The sequence below is a fragment of the Neolamprologus brichardi genome, chromosome 6 (assembly GCF_056152115.1).
Source record: "Neolamprologus brichardi isolate AB-2024 chromosome 6, ASM5615211v1, whole genome shotgun sequence".
Taxonomy (NCBI): domain Eukaryota; kingdom Metazoa; phylum Chordata; class Actinopteri; order Cichliformes; family Cichlidae; genus Neolamprologus; species Neolamprologus brichardi.
The window spans coordinates 18990454-19005807 of record NC_142109.1 but is presented as its reverse complement, the minus strand read 5'-3'; the positions used below and the strand labels follow the sequence as shown (position 1 = coordinate 19005807).

The following is a 15354-nucleotide window of genomic DNA, read 5'->3' as shown; positions in this document are numbered from 1 at the left end:
TGGCGACGCATAGCGTTTTTTTTAAAAGCCGAAAAATGCGCCGTATTTGATAGCTTGCTGCCAGACCTCACACCGAGCGCATCTACTGCGGGTGGGTTGCCTGTTATCGGACCCGGAGTTAGCAACATCCCCCAAAAACCCGAAGAGGACAGTCCTGGCCCCTAGCCCTGCCAGTGTAGCAGAAATGATGACGGATGATGATGGCAGCAGCAGCCGTTCTTCTCTGCGTGAGTAGCTTAATGTTGTTCGTGTGTAATTTACGTTGAGTAGGCTAACCACGTTATTACATTAATGCAGTAAGGTGAACTAGCAAACATTGTCATAGTTACATGCGGCTGTCTTCTTGTTTGGTGGCAGATACTCCCTTCACCCTGGCCAAAAAGGCTAAAATGACCAAAGAAAAAGTGGAAAACAGCTAAACATGAGAGGTTTTTGGACAAAATTTGTGTTTTTTCCATTGTTTAAGCACTGCTTCCAGCCCAGAGTGATACCATATATGCCCCATAGCTGCAGAAAAGGCTAACATTGTTATCTTTTTACAAAAAAAAAAACAGCTGAACATGAGAGGTTTTTGGACCAATTTTGTGTTCTCCATTCTTTAAGCACCGGTTTGAGCACCGGCACCGTTTCAAAAGTACCGGTTTGGCACCGGTATCGGATAAAACCTAAAGGATACCCATCCCTAGTCATCAGTACTTTGTTAATTAATAGTCATCATGAGGAATCGAGCAGTGGACTAATTCAAGTCAAATTAACGTGACATGATCGTCTGTGGTTGATTTTCAGTCTGTCGCTGAAGTTGTTGCTGAGCTCATTTTAATGTTGAAAATATTTTTGGTTAAAGGCCAAATAATTCAAAATGTACTCATGGAGGCCTTCATGTGGCATATGTCTGCAAGAGTAACAGCCTCACTTTAAAACATTTATACTTGTAGGGGGAAAATTATGAATTACCCTGATTACCTTTCCACCACAGCTGTTTACCTTAGAGTGAAGTTTCATTGTTTACTGACGTAAAACTATTACGGCAATCAGGAGAAATGTTTTAAAAAGAAAAACAAATGCATTTTTTCTGTCTAAATTCATAAAACAGTTTATTGTGATTGTAAAAGATATGGCACTACGTGACTTTAAGCCGTAGCTCCTCTGTGTTGTGCGTTTATTGAAAGGACGGCGAAGTTTCAGTGACAAGTTCAGCATGTGTTGGAGGGAAAAAAAATATTTAGACCTGTAAATACTGTATTGCACATTTCTGGTAAGTCTTTTGGAGAGGAGACAAAACAACTCCTAAAGATGTAAACACTGCGTGTATGTTTGCTACTGTACTTGATATGAGTGCTTTATACGTGTCTCTTTACATATAATGTTGCGCCTGATACAAAAACACTGAGACAAATCAGTCTTTTTTTTTTTTTTTTACAGCTAATAATGTTTACTGGAATGTTGAACTATGTGACGACATCTTCATTGTAATCCAACCATCCGGCTCACCCAGCTCTTACGATCTTCCTTTGTTATTCTGTTGTGCTGGAAATGAAAACAAAGTTCCACTAGACTAGAAAAATGTAACATCACTAAAGGAATATTTCACATGGAGAAAATAATTTAAAAAAAAAAGATTTTAATGTTTTCATTTTTTGTTAATTACAAGAAATTTTGTGTTTTATGTAGCTGTATTTTAATGTAACTTGATAAATGTTGGGGAATGCTGTAAGTTACAAGACAACTATGTTACAACTGAGGATGTGTACGCTTAAAAAAAAAAAAGTATAGACAGGATTTACAAAAATAATATCACATGAAGGTTTTCTGTAAAAACAGCCTCTCTGGATGGCAGTATGTTTTTTGAAACAGTGCTGTGTTGTAGAGTTCTGTTTTAGTGAACTGGAATGGAAAAAAATAACACATTAATTAACATGTTTGCTTTTTGTATACTTTAATGATTGGTGTATTGTGACACTTGCTGTCAGTGAGACAGGATCATTGCTTTCAATCCTAGTTGGCACCTTATTGTACTGTAGAGTCATCACACTGTTTTAGCCCTTTACAAAATGACACTTTTTAAAAAGGAAAAAAAAAAGTTATTTAAAGTTATTTTCCCTGTAAATTTAATTCAGAACTCTATTAAAGTCATTTAAAATGACCAGTGACGGTTTAGTCTTTAATCTGACTAAAATTTAGTCTGTTGCTCTGACTCTCACTCACATTCAGCTGCTTCTCTCGTCATGAAGCGAGGTAGCTGTAGCAGGCTTTTGAAAAATACAAAGGTAGATATGGGATCAGGCAAAGGTTTGACTGTTTACATGTCACACAAGCAGGTTAGGTGCTGTCTTCTACAGCTGTTGTATTAATTATTAAATTATTATTAAAACTGCACTGACTGAACTACCCTCTGTATGAAGATGTTTGATTTCTTAGAAAGAAATGTGTATAAAAGTCTGAATTGATTATTAAAGTCACTGCCTTATGCCCTCTAGCTTGTAAAGCCGGGCTTTTATTGATATGCCAAAATTGAAAGGTTTGGGGGGGTGTTAGTTTGTTTTTTGTTTGTTTTTTTCTGTATACCGTCCGTAGTGTAACAATGAGGTGGCTAAATGTTTGTCTCTTTACTGTTGAGGACTTTGAAGATTGTATAGTATGTTCAGGTGTTGTATAGGCTGAATAAAAATGCTATGAAATTCAGTTTGCATGCAACTTTCTTATCATATACAGTGCTGTGAAAAAGCCTTGGCCCCCTTCCTGATTTCGTATTTTTAAATATTTATCACATGTGTGTTAGATCATCAAACTAATTCTAACATAAGACAAAATAACCTGAGTAAATACAAAATTGTTTTTTGTTTGTTAAATTAAGAGATAACTGTGATTAACCACACTTTTGGGGAAAGCTGAGTTCAATTTCCGTATCCACACTCAGGCCTGATTACTGCGAGACCGTTGATTCAAGAAATTGCTAACATAGAAGCTGTCTGACAAAGCTAACTAAGCTAAAAGTTCTCAAAAAGCAACGCAACATGCAATGAGCAGCTGAGAAGCAATGTCACTGACACCTATCAGAGTGGAAAGAGTTACAGAGCCATTTCTCATGCTTGATCCCGAATCCTGAAGGAGAATGTCCGGCCATCAGCTTTTCCCCACGCTTGAGTTGTGCAGCAGTACAATGATCTGAACCAGGTTGTTCATGCACCAACCGTCCATTGTGGCTGAAATAAAACAATTCTGCAAAGAGGAATGAGCCGAAATTCCTCCACAGAGATGCGTAAAAATCTTTTTGCAGTTCTTGCTGCCAAGGGTGGGAAACCAGTTCCTAGGTTTATCGGAGCAATCACTTTTTCCACCCAGGGCCTGCTAGGTTTGAATCACTTATTTTTTTCCATATAATTTCAAAATCAGAAAGGGGGCAAAAACTTTTTCACAGCACTCTAGAATCCCAACCTAAAAAATGTGAAACTGAAGACTAAAGAAAAAGGAGACAGTTGCAACACTGCATGGATTTACTTCAGTCAGCAAAATATATTTTGAACAGTAAGTAGAACTAATCATCCACTATTTGATAATTTTTTCAGAGTGGAAGCTGTTTCTTCTTAAAGCTTGAGCTCTTTGATCATCGGCTGCCCTCGCAGGCCCAGGAGGAGGTTGTTTGCCGCCAGGGAAGACATAGCATCACGGGTAGTATAGGAGGCACTCGCAATATGGGGTAGAATCACTGCAGGAAGAGAAAATATTAAAACCTAATGATAGGCAGAGAGGACCAAGTGTGATTTAAAAACCTGTTCAAAGTAGCAGAATGCTCACCACAGTTTTTGAGCGTAAACAGTGGGTGGTTGGTTGGCAGTGGCTCAGGAACAGTGACATCTAATCCAGCTCCTGCGATTTGCCCTGTGGACAGAGCTTCATACAGGTCTTCCTGGTTCACCACTCCGCCTCTGTACAACAGCAAAGTCACAGTTATAGACTCAAAGGGCAGAATCCTCGCTGCTGATTGCCTACAGTACATATCCATTTCTCCAGATGCAAGTCACCGAGAAGTTAAATGATTAGTCATTCTAATTTTCTGTGAGTGAACTAGTCAACTGTGGAGGTCATCTTGTGAAACTGCGAGCAATTCTAATATCTCAAATATGAATATTTGGATTTGAGGAAACACAATGGTCATTTCTTAAAACCGTTACCTTGCATTTTGTGTATTAAATGGTGATCAGTGAAGGAAAATAACCTGTTAAACATCAGGTTAATCAGTAATTAATGAGCACAACACTCACAGACCACTCTTGGGGTCTTTGGTCATGCATGTATCAGGTAGGGGTACCTGCTCGTGTTGATGAAGATGGAAGTCTTTTTCATCTTGGAGAAGAGGTTCTTATTGCAGATCTCCTTTGTCTCTGGTGTTAGAGCACAGCACACAGCCAGGAAATCTGACTGCTTTGCCAGCTCATCAAAAGAGACTAGAACAAGATACAGTGCAAGGTTATTAAAAATAAACTGACAACTAAAATAAAACAAACCTTTTTAGCTGGTAGGAATCAGATGAAAACTAAACTAGATGCACTAATATCACTTTTATCATATTAGGTTTGTGGATGGTTCTTAGGACTTCAAGAAAGATTTATGAAAAGTCAAAAGGTTTTAAGTAGCCTTATCTTTTGACTAGCCCCTTAAACCTGCCTCTCATCTGCCCTGTTGACAGGGGATCTTTTGTCCACATATCATAGAGTAACGTCCTTGCTGGGTCTTCCTTACCATATTCTGCATTGATGGCACTTGCCAACTCAGGCCTGGGGGCCACATCTGTGTAGATAAACTTCTTTACTTTGAAAGGTGCCAGACGCTCAGCAATGGCCACACCTTTGAGTACAATCACACACTGTAAAGAGCTCATAACTGACAGAAATGGCAGTTTGACGATACGCTGATGTAAAGGTTGTCTTAGTGACGTGCTGCTTACCGATCCTGCCTAGTCCGAGAATACCGACAGTGCTGTTGGCCAGCTCATAACCACACAGCCACAGCGTTCTCCACGTGCCCCAGCCGCCACTGGCATCAGTGAGAGAAAGAGAGAATTTATTTTTGCACAGTTTGCATTTGTGCATGTATGTTTTAGTAAATTTTCCACATATGTGTGATCTTATTTTGTATATGACAGTACGTCTTGGCCTCATGTGTGGCCTCTATGAGCCTCCTGGAGGTCGCAAGCAGCAGAGCTACTGTCAACTCAGCAACAGCATCTGTCAGGACTTCAGGGGTATAACCTATACGGATTCCTCTGTAGGGGAACAGAAACATTGCATACAACGTTACATGAATATTTCACTGCCTGTTTGCATGTTAAGAACCTTTTTTCTTAAAGGGAAGATCACTCTCAGTAGAGCCATGAACGGCATTCACATGTGTTACAATAAAATAAAACAGAAAGAGGGAACTCACCGTTTCTTCAGCTCATCCAAAGACAGATGATCGAATCCCACTGACATTGTACTGAGGACCTTCAGGTTTGGACCTGCAGGAATACATCACACATATAAAGACATGCAAGGCTGTTTGTTGCATTGAGGTTATTTGTCAAAGGCAAAGGGCAGACCTGCAGCGTCCAACAGTTCCGCATCAATTGTTTCTGTCAGCGTGCAAAGCAGACCATCTACACCTTTGACCTTCTGAAGGAGCTCCTTCCTGGGCACCGGTATGTCATCTGAGTCCCACAGCTCAAACTGCACCCTAGGGAAACAGAAATCACATGACTGAAGATTTAAATCAAATCCAGTTCTGAAAAAAACAAAAAAATCCCAAATACATGAGCACAGGTTTCACATTTATATACAGACAATGGTTCTTCTTAGAGATACATAATCTCAAAGTGCTTTTCATAGAAATCCTGGAATTTTAAGGTGCAGTGAAACATTTGTGCAGTTCTCTTTCTCCGGGAATACCCTTTAGACTATGTGCTTTATTTGACGAGACCTTAAGGCAAACATTAGCAGTCATGTTTGTTCAAAGTAAATGATGAACCTCTCAGACCAGACATTCAAACTGCTTAAAGTGATCACTGTCAAATCTCCTGCGGCACACGCGTAGTTACATAAAAACACTAAAATATGTTATTTTAAGTGACATAACAGGTTACTAAAAAAAATACTCACTGTCCGGATTTGCGGAGGATCTTCAGGCCCTCAGGTGGGATCTGTCGTGTGACGTAGACACGTGGCAGGGTTGACATCTCCCTCTGGATGTTGCTTGTTAGACCCCCGGTAATGTTCAAAGGAGTAACGGCGATCTTCTGGAGCCGACGGAGTGCCATGCGACTGCACCACATTGCAGCGTAAGTGCGTGGGCAGAGTGTCCACAGTGTAGGATGAGTAGACTCTGGAGACTGTTGTGGGATTTGTGTGTGATTCTGGCTGCAGGTCAAGGGGGAGGCTCCTTTGTGAACTAACCAATATGATAAAAGGGTGGAAGTCTGAAGGTTTGAAAGGGGAAAAGTCTGAAGGTCTGAAAGTTAGAGATACTTATCCCTAGTTTCACACACCCCCCCCCCCCCACACCCCCAAAAAAAGAAGCAAAAATCGGTCCAATTTTGTCTCTGATTATGGAACTAGAGGCTCTTTATATTCAAAACAAAGAGACACAAGCATAACTGCCTGCTGTGACAAAGACAGTACCAGAATTGTGTTTTCCATCGAGTTGTGGTGTAAATGTTTCACTTAGCTGGTGAACTTTGTTTCATTAAATGGGGGGGGGGGGGACCTGAACATTGTCTTTTATCTTCTGCTTTCACTGGTTGCAACCAGTTTTGATGTCTGGCTTTTTCCAACACGAGTCTGCCTGCATTGTCATGAAAATAGAAAAGTTGTTGCTTGGTTGATTGCTTATTTTTTCTCAAACTGAAAAATAAAATACCCTTAACCCGTAATGGCTGGAGGAGGTATTGTCACACCTCAAATCCAAAGCGATAAAGCAGACTCATCATCGACAAGGTTGATTTAAGATAAGGCAATCTTTTCTGACATGTTTCTGCTGTTTCTGTCCTGCTTTCAGTTGGATGGACCTTAAAATCATTATTGTGTTACAGGTATTACTTTTGTGCTATTTTTTTCTTTTATGAATAGAATGCATTGTTGTCACCATATTCACATATACAATATACATCTATACGGTAAAAAAGTCTTAAGACACGCTTAATCACTTTATATTTTTGTAGGAAAACGTGAAATAGACTCAGCAACTTATTGAAACATGTGCAAACACACATAGAAATACAGTATATAAGGGGAAAAATAGAGTTTGTACAATTCTAATGAGCTCGGAAGTCAGTCCTTAGTATTATTGGTAGAACAGTGTGTTATTTATTATTTAACACAGCCTGGACACTCTTAACCTTTCTTTCTTTAATTGTGTAGTCTTCAGGAATAGTTCTCCAGGCTTCTTGTAGGACATTTAAAGCTCTTCTTTGAATGTTGACTTCCTTTTCTTCCCTTCTCTGTCAACATGATCCCACACTGCTTCGGTAATGTTGTGGTCCGGACTTTGAGGAGGCCAGTCCATGACTGATAGTGTGTGTTTTTCTAACCAGGTATGCTTTTACTGCATTAGCCATTGCCAATCATGAGCTTTTCTGATGGTAGTTGTTCAAAATGTGTGTTGATAATTCAATTTGTTTTGACAAAATCCCCAACACAACTGTCTGATATGCAGATTGAAACCATGACAGAGCCTCCACTGTGTTTTACAGACCATCACTTATAATTTGTAAACACTGACTTAGACACTAACTGTTCTACCTCTCTTCCGACCTCCTCTGCACATACTTATGAGCTTTCTCCCTGCTTCCCCTTCTTACGACTGGCTTCTTAACAACCACTGAAACAGTGAACAGTAGATGGATTAAATCAAGAGTCAGAAGCATCTCTCAGGACCTGTGTCAGATATTTGTTGGATGCTTTACCTGTTTTATTTGAATTTTTTTTTGTTAATTTAATTTACTTATTTTGTTTTTCCCCACTTCTCGGTTTCTTCAATATTATTAAAGACACACTGCACAACATGTTCAGATATGCCAAGTTTTCAGCAAATAAATCCTGTGTTTTTGTGGGGGAGAAGGGGGAGTTCTGCTTGTAACAAAGTGTCTAAAGATTCTATCTAAAACTGGTATTTTTCTAAGTTGTCTGTTACGTTTAGATTCTTGAATTTGGTGCCTTTTTAACTATTGAATGAGTCATAGATCAGTGTTAGGTTTTTTTAAAAAGCAAGCAAAAAGAAATGGGTGGTAACTCAAGATTACACCTTTGAAAACAAAATGGTGAAATTTTATTCTTTAGAAAAATGTCACCCGAAATCTAGTAAATCATCATAAATGTGTGTTATTTTATTAACAACACAAAATAAGTAACGTTTATTCACAAATATAGTCCTAGAAGTTTCCGTGAAATGATTGGTTGACGTTGGCCACGTGAGTGCGTTAACCCGGAAACACTCCAAGTTTTTTAACCAGTCACAGCCATTCATTCGCTGCAGCTCGCTGGGCTTACTGACAGGTACCTGCGTGTGATATTCTGACTAATTTTAAGTACATTTATAGCAGTGTTTACATATTGCTTGATAGAAACAACTGTTCCTTAAACATTTGTCTACTCCCTGGAGTTATTTGTAGCCTCGTGTTTCTGTCACCACTTTTAATGAGTTTATGAGAAGTGTCTCCGCAACCGGCACCGGGCAGCAGCATTAGCTAGATGTAGCCGCTAGCGTTGAGCTTCAGCAACTTCATAAGTCATCTAGCTTTACTAAGGCACATGTATTAACCCCTTTAATGTCGGGCTTTTTTTAAGCCGCTTGGTTATTTCAGTTCAGTTCAGGTCAGCTCAGCTCGGTGGGGTCAACCACGTTGCTGACAGCTAACTGGCATCAACAGTTAGTTAGCTGTGCGGCTCATTAACAGCAGGGCGTTGGTTTTAAATCTATATCGCTCAATCAGACAAGGTTAATTACTTTATTTATATTTTTAACAGGAAGCATCTCTATCTGTGAGGCACTTGCTCTCCCCCCCTTCCCCTCCCGCCATGGCTACAGACTCGATGGAGATTGACGACTCTCTTTACAGGCAAGACTCACCATCCTTATAATTTGCCTTTTTAATGGTTTATATTACAGCCAGCGCAGTTATTGTTCATGGTGTTTCCATTCGTCCTTCTAGCACATTCCTTCACAGTGACTCTTCATCTCTCTCTCACTCTTTAGCCGCCAGCGATATGTGCTTGGAGACAGTGCCATGCACCAGATGGCCCAGTCCTCAGTCTTTCTCAGTGGAATGGGAGGACTGGGAGTAGAGATAGGTAGGCAGGCAATATTTAATGGTTTGGTGTTTGTATGAGCCACGCAAGGAACTCTAACATGACTCTAAATCTTTTGGGTTTGGTTTCGCAGCAAAAAATATTGTCCTGGCTGGTGTAAAGGTAGGCGCGCTCTCTTAATATTGCAGCAATGTGTCATTCTCAGCATCTTGCAAGTCCAAAGGTCTTGTAGTCATAATTGTTCGAACCTATTGTCCTGTTTGTCCTTTGTGTGTACAGGCAGTCACGCTTCATGACACAAAACAGTGTGAGACCTGGGATCTTGGCTCCAACTTCTTTATCCGCAAAGAGGATGTTTTGAGCCGGAGGAGGTAATGAACCCCACGACTCTCCTTACGCTCTTAAATAGGCATGCACCAGTGTAGCTTATTCATTCCTCATGAAGATGCCTTAAAGGAGCGGGCTGATAATATTGCTGAATAAATACATTGCAAACCATTCTCTTTTTATGTGAAACAGTTATTATTAAAATGACAAAATAACAAGATCAAAACCTAATTAATTTGAACTTGTTTCCTTTCATCTTGGTCTGTGCTTAAATTGAATTGATACATTTAAGCTATTGCTGCTCCCCTTTGTTACTGTGTATGTCTGTTTAACCATACCCTCCTTGCTTGCACAAGATAATTAAGGACTGCACTAATCAAGTTGTGCAGTTGTAAAGTTTACACAACAATACAGAAATAGTGCCACTGACAGGGACAGCACCATTGTCTGCTGTTGTCATCAGCTCAGCTGACCACTGTTTGGTTTCTGTTAAATCACAATTAGGTCACAAACAGTGAAAGCCACCAAAGTGACAATCCTTTCTTGTTAGTTTCATGTTGTGCTAATGTGCCAAATAAAGAATAACATTTTAGTTCAGTTTAACTGAATATAATTGTGATTGACCAGTGCGTACCTGATACAGCTCTGAGTAGGTATCAGAGTGATATGTGGTATAAACATTAAGACTGGTGCATCCTTACTCAGATACTTTCTCATGTTTACCCACTCCCTTGTGTTTCTCCCACAGGGTGGAGGCAGTGTGCCCTCACGTTGCAGAGTTGAACCCTTATGTCCACGTTGACATGTCTTCCTCTGCTCTTGACGACAACACTGATCTCAGTTTTCTCAGAAGGTACCAGGTAAGTCATTACCTTTCAGACTCCGGGTTGTAAGCTAACCCATGGTTAGTAGGACAGACATTTTTTTTAATAGGTTGCTCCCACGCCCTCAGAAACCCCCTAGTGATTAAAAATATGAGGTGTAGGGAAGTATGAAGACACCCGCCCCTTCCCTGAAGACCAATGTGGCTTAACAAGAGTTTCCAATAGAAAGATTTCATCATAGAGAAACATTTCTGAATGTCAATAAAAACTCATGAAGCTACCCCAGCAGTGTGATTCACTTCACAGCTGCCTCTTACAGATGTTCTAGTTATGTTTCTCCCCTGGTCTGAAGGAATGTTGAACCTAAAGGTCGGCATTTCATAACAGCACAGCAAGTCGTGAAGGGTTGATCTCGTTTTTATATCGATCATGTATTTGGCCACCAACTGGCATTCAATTTAAAATAAAATTGTACGTAACTGCTTTTCTTCTCTACCGCATAGTCTGCTATGGACTCCAGGTAATGTTTAGTGTCTGCTCTGCTTCCTCCTCTAGTGTGTGATTTTGACTGAGGCCAGATTGAGCCTACAGAAGAGAGTAAATGAGTTCTGCCACTCACAACAACCCCCTATCAGAGTAAGTCTGCTCTCCTTGTTGTGCTTAGGCATTACAGTTGCACTGCGAGAGCTCACAGATGGGTAAATATTAACCAAACCTGTTGCGTGTGTATTGCTTCAGTTCATCAGCTGTGACGTGTACGGTATCTGTGCACGAGTGTTTTGTGATTTTGGAGAAGAGTTTGAGGTGTTCGACCCCACAGGAGAGGAGCCCAAGGAGGTTTTCATTCAAAGTATCACTCAGGTGACCCCGACCACACCCCACAAAAAATAAAAAATTACAAATAAATAAATTGTTCCAGCTTTTCTTCAAAAAATTCAACACATACAATTTGCAGTAAAGTTTGCCTGTTAATCTTCTGTCTGCTTAATCAGTAAATGAGCGAACTTTGGGTGAACTTTTCTGCAAACTGTTTTAGGATAATCCTGGGGTGGTAACCTGCATGGACAACCAACCCCACGGCCTACAGACAGGGCAGAGTGTTGTTTTCAGAGAGGTCGGCGGCATGGTGGAGCTCAACGGCACGTCTCGGCAGGTTTCAGGTACTATGGTTACAATTTTATTACTGTAATGCGTAACAGCGGCGTCTCCAAGATTATTGTTATTATTTGTACAAACTCAAACTGGTGTTTTTATTTATTTTGCTGGACGCAAATGCAAAAATGTATCTGGCAATGTCATGTTTGGTGACTTGTTTTCTATATGTATGTTCATATAAATTTATATAATGTGTGTGTGTCTGTGTGTGTGTTTGTGTGTGGTTATAGTCCTTTCTTCTCACAGCTTTGCAGTAGGAGACACATCTCAGCTACAACTATACACACATGGAGGTTTCTTTGTCATGGTGAAAACCCCTAAAATGTACAGATTCGTAAGTAGACTAGTTTTCATATTTAACAGTGTCGTCCAGTTATGATTTAAAAACATGCAGATATGTTTAAATGACCATCACTTGTGTGTATGCTAACAATAACTCACAATATTTATTTCAGGAAACATTAGAGCGACAGCTGTGTGAACCTCGGGTCCTGACTCCGGACTTCAGTAAACCAGAGGTAAGAGGAAACTAGGTAGAAGCTTATATTCTACAGAGAGGGGAATAGTGTGACATTTAAACATCGTTTTATTGCAGCTTCGTGACTTACATGGCTAAGAACAGTGTGAGTTAGAAACTGATCAAAACTTTCCCATGGCTCTCTTGCTACACAGTTGGTTCTCCTGACAGTATCCCACATGCTTAAACATACTGCCTTCACGTTTAAACAATAGAAACATGTACAGAGCAGAGATACCCTTTCTGTCACATTGATGTTTAACTAGATTTACAAAACAGGTTAAACTAATGTAGACCCAGTGTTTCTTAGCCAAGTTCACAAATGCCTGTTTTTCTTTGAGTTTAAGAAGCCGATTTCTTCACAGTCCTGTTTTAAATCTGCTTCTCAGGCCCCACTTCAAATCCATGCTGGCATGTTGGCACTGGACACCTTCCAGGAGCAGCACAGTAGACTTCCTAACACTGGGTAAGTAAAATTTCCATATCAGATCAGTACTTTTTACTCTCCAGTCTAATGTTCTGCTCTGCTTTCTCTGTGCGATATGATTGCTAAGCACTAAAGAGCGCCTTTTCTTTGATGTCATCAGGTGTTTACAGGATGCTGAGGTTTTACTAAAGCTGACTGAGGAAGTGAATGCAGCTCTCAAGAGCAAAGTGAGCTTTACTGTTTTCCTCATTTCATCACTGCAAAGGCAGGTACTCATTGTCTGACAGATGACTGCATGCACACTGGTGTGATAACATTATACTGTCTTTTCCTCTCCTCTGTGACTCCTTCCTCCCAGGCTTCTGTGAATACTGAGCTAGTACGCTGCCTTTCAAGGACAGCAAGGGGTACTCTCCCTCCATTAGCAGCAGCTGTTGGAGGTTTAGCCAGTCAGGAAGTTCTTAAGGCCATCACAGGGAAGTTTGCACCCCTGCAGCAATGGGTAGGTCACTAAATTTGAAGCTGTGGTTTTATAGCTCACTGTAAGCCGTTTTCCAACCCTGAAAGAAAATGTTTTATTATCCAGTTTTGTTTTCTTTTGTTTTATCACATTTTTAGTTTTATCTTGACGCTATTGAGGTAGTCAAGCCACTTCAGCCTCTTTCTGCTGAGGAGTTTTCCCCTAGGGGTGATCGATATGATGGATTACGAGCTTGCATTGGTGACTCACTGTGTTTACAACTACACAAGCTAAGGGTCTTTATGGTAAGATTTCGAAGTTCTCAATGTGTTTAAGGTTTTTATTGAATTATTCTAGTTTACCCCAAAGTAAATTATTTTATAGGTTGGCTGTGGAGCAATAGGCTGTGAGATGCTGAAAAACTTTGCCCTGCTTGGAATTGGATTGGCCAAGAGCTCAGGGGAGGTGGGTATTTATTCTTTATGCATTTATCTAAGTTTTACCTTACTGTGAAAAGTTTACTGGAATTTCATTTGCATATTTAACTTCTCAGGTGTGCATCACAGACCCAGACCTCATAGAAAAGTCTAACCTCAACAGGCAGTTTCTCTTCAGGCCACATCATATACAGGTGAATAGACGTGCATTTCTGCACTGGTCAGGCTCGGCGCATTGCTGCATTTAAGCCATCTGTTTCCTCTCTGCTTTAGAAACCCAAAAGTACCACAGCAGCAGAGGCTACTCGTGATATAAACCCAGACCTACAGGTGGAAGCTCACCTCAACAAGGTGTGTCCGGCTACTGAGAACATCTACAATGACTCATTCTACTCTTCATTAAACATAGTGGTCACTGCGCTGGACAACGTAGAGGCACGGAGATATGTGGACAGGTTGGTGAAGACATTGTAACGATCACAGCTTCACTTCATTCACTTCAGCATTCGATGTTCAATGAACCAAAGTGAAGCAGAATCCATGTGAGATTATTGTGACCCCTGACCTCATGATTACCATTGTTATGACATGAATCTAGAAGTTGCAGTTTAATAAAGTATTTGTTGTCATTTAAAAAGAGTTTTTCTTTTTGTAATTTATATATTTTCAGCCGCTGTGTATCCAATCAGAGGCCTCTCCTAGACTCTGGCACCATGGGAACTAAAGGGCACACCGAAATCATTGTGCCAAACTTGACAGAGTCTTACAATAGCCATGTGAGTCTGTGGAAGAGGCTCAAGTTATTGGTTTTCTGTGCTGGACATGTGCAGTCCCATCACCAACCTAAAATCGCTTTTCTTTTGCCTCCCAGAGGGACCCCCCAGAAGAGGAGATCCCATTCTGCACTCTCAAGTCTTTCCCTTCTGTTATAGAGCACACCATCCAGTGGGCCAGAGATAAGGTCAGGCAGCTGAAAGACCCAACAGTATTCTTTTTCCACACTGCAAATTATTGTTTTGAAAGTCTGAGTGTACTTCCAAATTTTTATTTTATTTTTAAAATGTTTGTCTTTCTAGTTTGAGAGTGCCTTTGTCCACAAGCCCTCCATGTACAACTCGTTCTGGCAGACCCATTCCTCGGCTGAGGTGGTGCTGCAGGTAAGGCACAAGTGCAGTTTTCACTGACGAAAATTACCCCAGCAGTGCAGCTGTTTAATCAATAAAAACAACTTTGATTGTGTGTGTTTGTCTGTGTAGAGGATGCAGGCAGGGGAAAGTCTGGAAGGGTCATTCCAGGTCATAAAGCTGCTGAGCAGACAGCCCACTCAGTGGGAACAATGCGTCGCTGTTGCTCGTCTGAAATTTGAGAAATATTTCAAGAGAAAGGTAATGAAAATACACATTCCTATCAAAGGGGCTGTGTGGTTTACGATTATGTTTTGTTTTTGTTTTCAGTTTTTTCACTTTACTGCTGTTTTCATGTAGGCCCTACAGCTGCTGCACTCCTTCCCCCTGGACACAAGGTTAAAAGATGGAAGTAAGTGTTAAATAATCAGATGGAAACCAGAATCAAGTTATCAAGCAAATTAACGGGTATAGCTAATTTATAAATGGCATGTAAAATTAAAGTATTTAGTGAAAAATCTCCCAATTCCTCAGGTTTGTTTTGGCAGTCTCCAAAAAGACCACCAACACCTCTTGAATTTGACTTGAAAGACTCTTTGTGAGTATGCACTTCTGCTAACCGATAAGCCAAATATACTCAGATATTGGCTTTTAAACTCTCCTCTGTTCCCATCAGGCACTTTGCTTTCATTGTGAGCACTGCCCGGCTCTTCGCAGGGATTTATAACATCCCTTATTCTGAAAGGGTAGGTGGCAAGCATTTAAATCTAATCTCTCTAAAAAACCACACACAGGTAATGACTTA

At 40.4% G+C, this 15354-nt stretch overlaps 2 protein-coding genes across 3 annotated transcripts in view; one reads left to right on the top strand and one right to left on the bottom strand.

The window, feature by feature from the left end:
• Window positions 1-3476: 3476 nt before the first annotated feature.
• grhprb (glyoxylate reductase/hydroxypyruvate reductase b) lies at window positions 3477-6386 on the bottom strand. Its single transcript, XM_006787274.3, has 9 exons — window positions 6135-6386; window positions 5579-5712; window positions 5425-5497; window positions 5147-5263; window positions 4946-5034; window positions 4741-4845; window positions 4310-4445; window positions 3796-3926; window positions 3477-3706 (listed from the first exon to the last, which is right to left on the bottom strand). Exons 1-9 carry the CDS (start codon window positions 6305-6307, stop codon window positions 3585-3587), a joined length of 1080 nt encoding a protein of 359 aa, XP_006787337.1. The 5' UTR covers window positions 6308-6386; the 3' UTR covers window positions 3477-3584.
• Window positions 6387-7529: 1143 nt separating this feature from the next.
• Window positions 7530-15354, top strand: part of uba6 (ubiquitin like modifier activating enzyme 6) — a 12060-nt gene continuing 4235 nt past the window's right edge. Inside the window, exons 1-25 of one of the 2 annotated variants that reach the window (XM_087841781.1) lie at window positions 7530-7564; window positions 8997-9088; window positions 9226-9320; window positions 9412-9440; window positions 9558-9649; window positions 10354-10465; window positions 10985-11065; window positions 11168-11290; window positions 11466-11589; window positions 11815-11918; window positions 12040-12102; window positions 12491-12567; window positions 12689-12755; window positions 12887-13030; window positions 13147-13293; window positions 13373-13453; window positions 13542-13619; window positions 13699-13880; window positions 14096-14201; window positions 14297-14386; window positions 14502-14582; window positions 14682-14810; window positions 14910-14961; window positions 15084-15147; window positions 15226-15295. In XM_087841781.1, coding sequence (XP_087697907.1) covers window positions 7535-7564; window positions 8997-9088; window positions 9226-9320; window positions 9412-9440; window positions 9558-9649; window positions 10354-10465; window positions 10985-11065; window positions 11168-11290; window positions 11466-11589; window positions 11815-11918; window positions 12040-12102; window positions 12491-12567; window positions 12689-12755; window positions 12887-13030; window positions 13147-13293; window positions 13373-13453; window positions 13542-13619; window positions 13699-13880; window positions 14096-14201; window positions 14297-14386; window positions 14502-14582; window positions 14682-14810; window positions 14910-14961; window positions 15084-15147; window positions 15226-15295 — 2313 coding nt within the window. In that variant the 5' untranslated portion in view covers window positions 7530-7534. Of the gene's footprint in view, window positions 7565-8485; window positions 8526-8996; window positions 9089-9225; window positions 9321-9411; window positions 9441-9557; window positions 9650-10353; window positions 10466-10984; window positions 11066-11167; window positions 11291-11465; window positions 11590-11814; window positions 11919-12039; window positions 12103-12490; window positions 12568-12688; window positions 12756-12886; window positions 13031-13146; window positions 13294-13372; window positions 13454-13541; window positions 13620-13698; window positions 13881-14095; window positions 14202-14296; window positions 14387-14501; window positions 14583-14681; window positions 14811-14909; window positions 14962-15083; window positions 15148-15225; window positions 15296-15354 lie in introns of those variants that run through there. The other variant, XM_006787273.3, reaches the window with a different exon arrangement.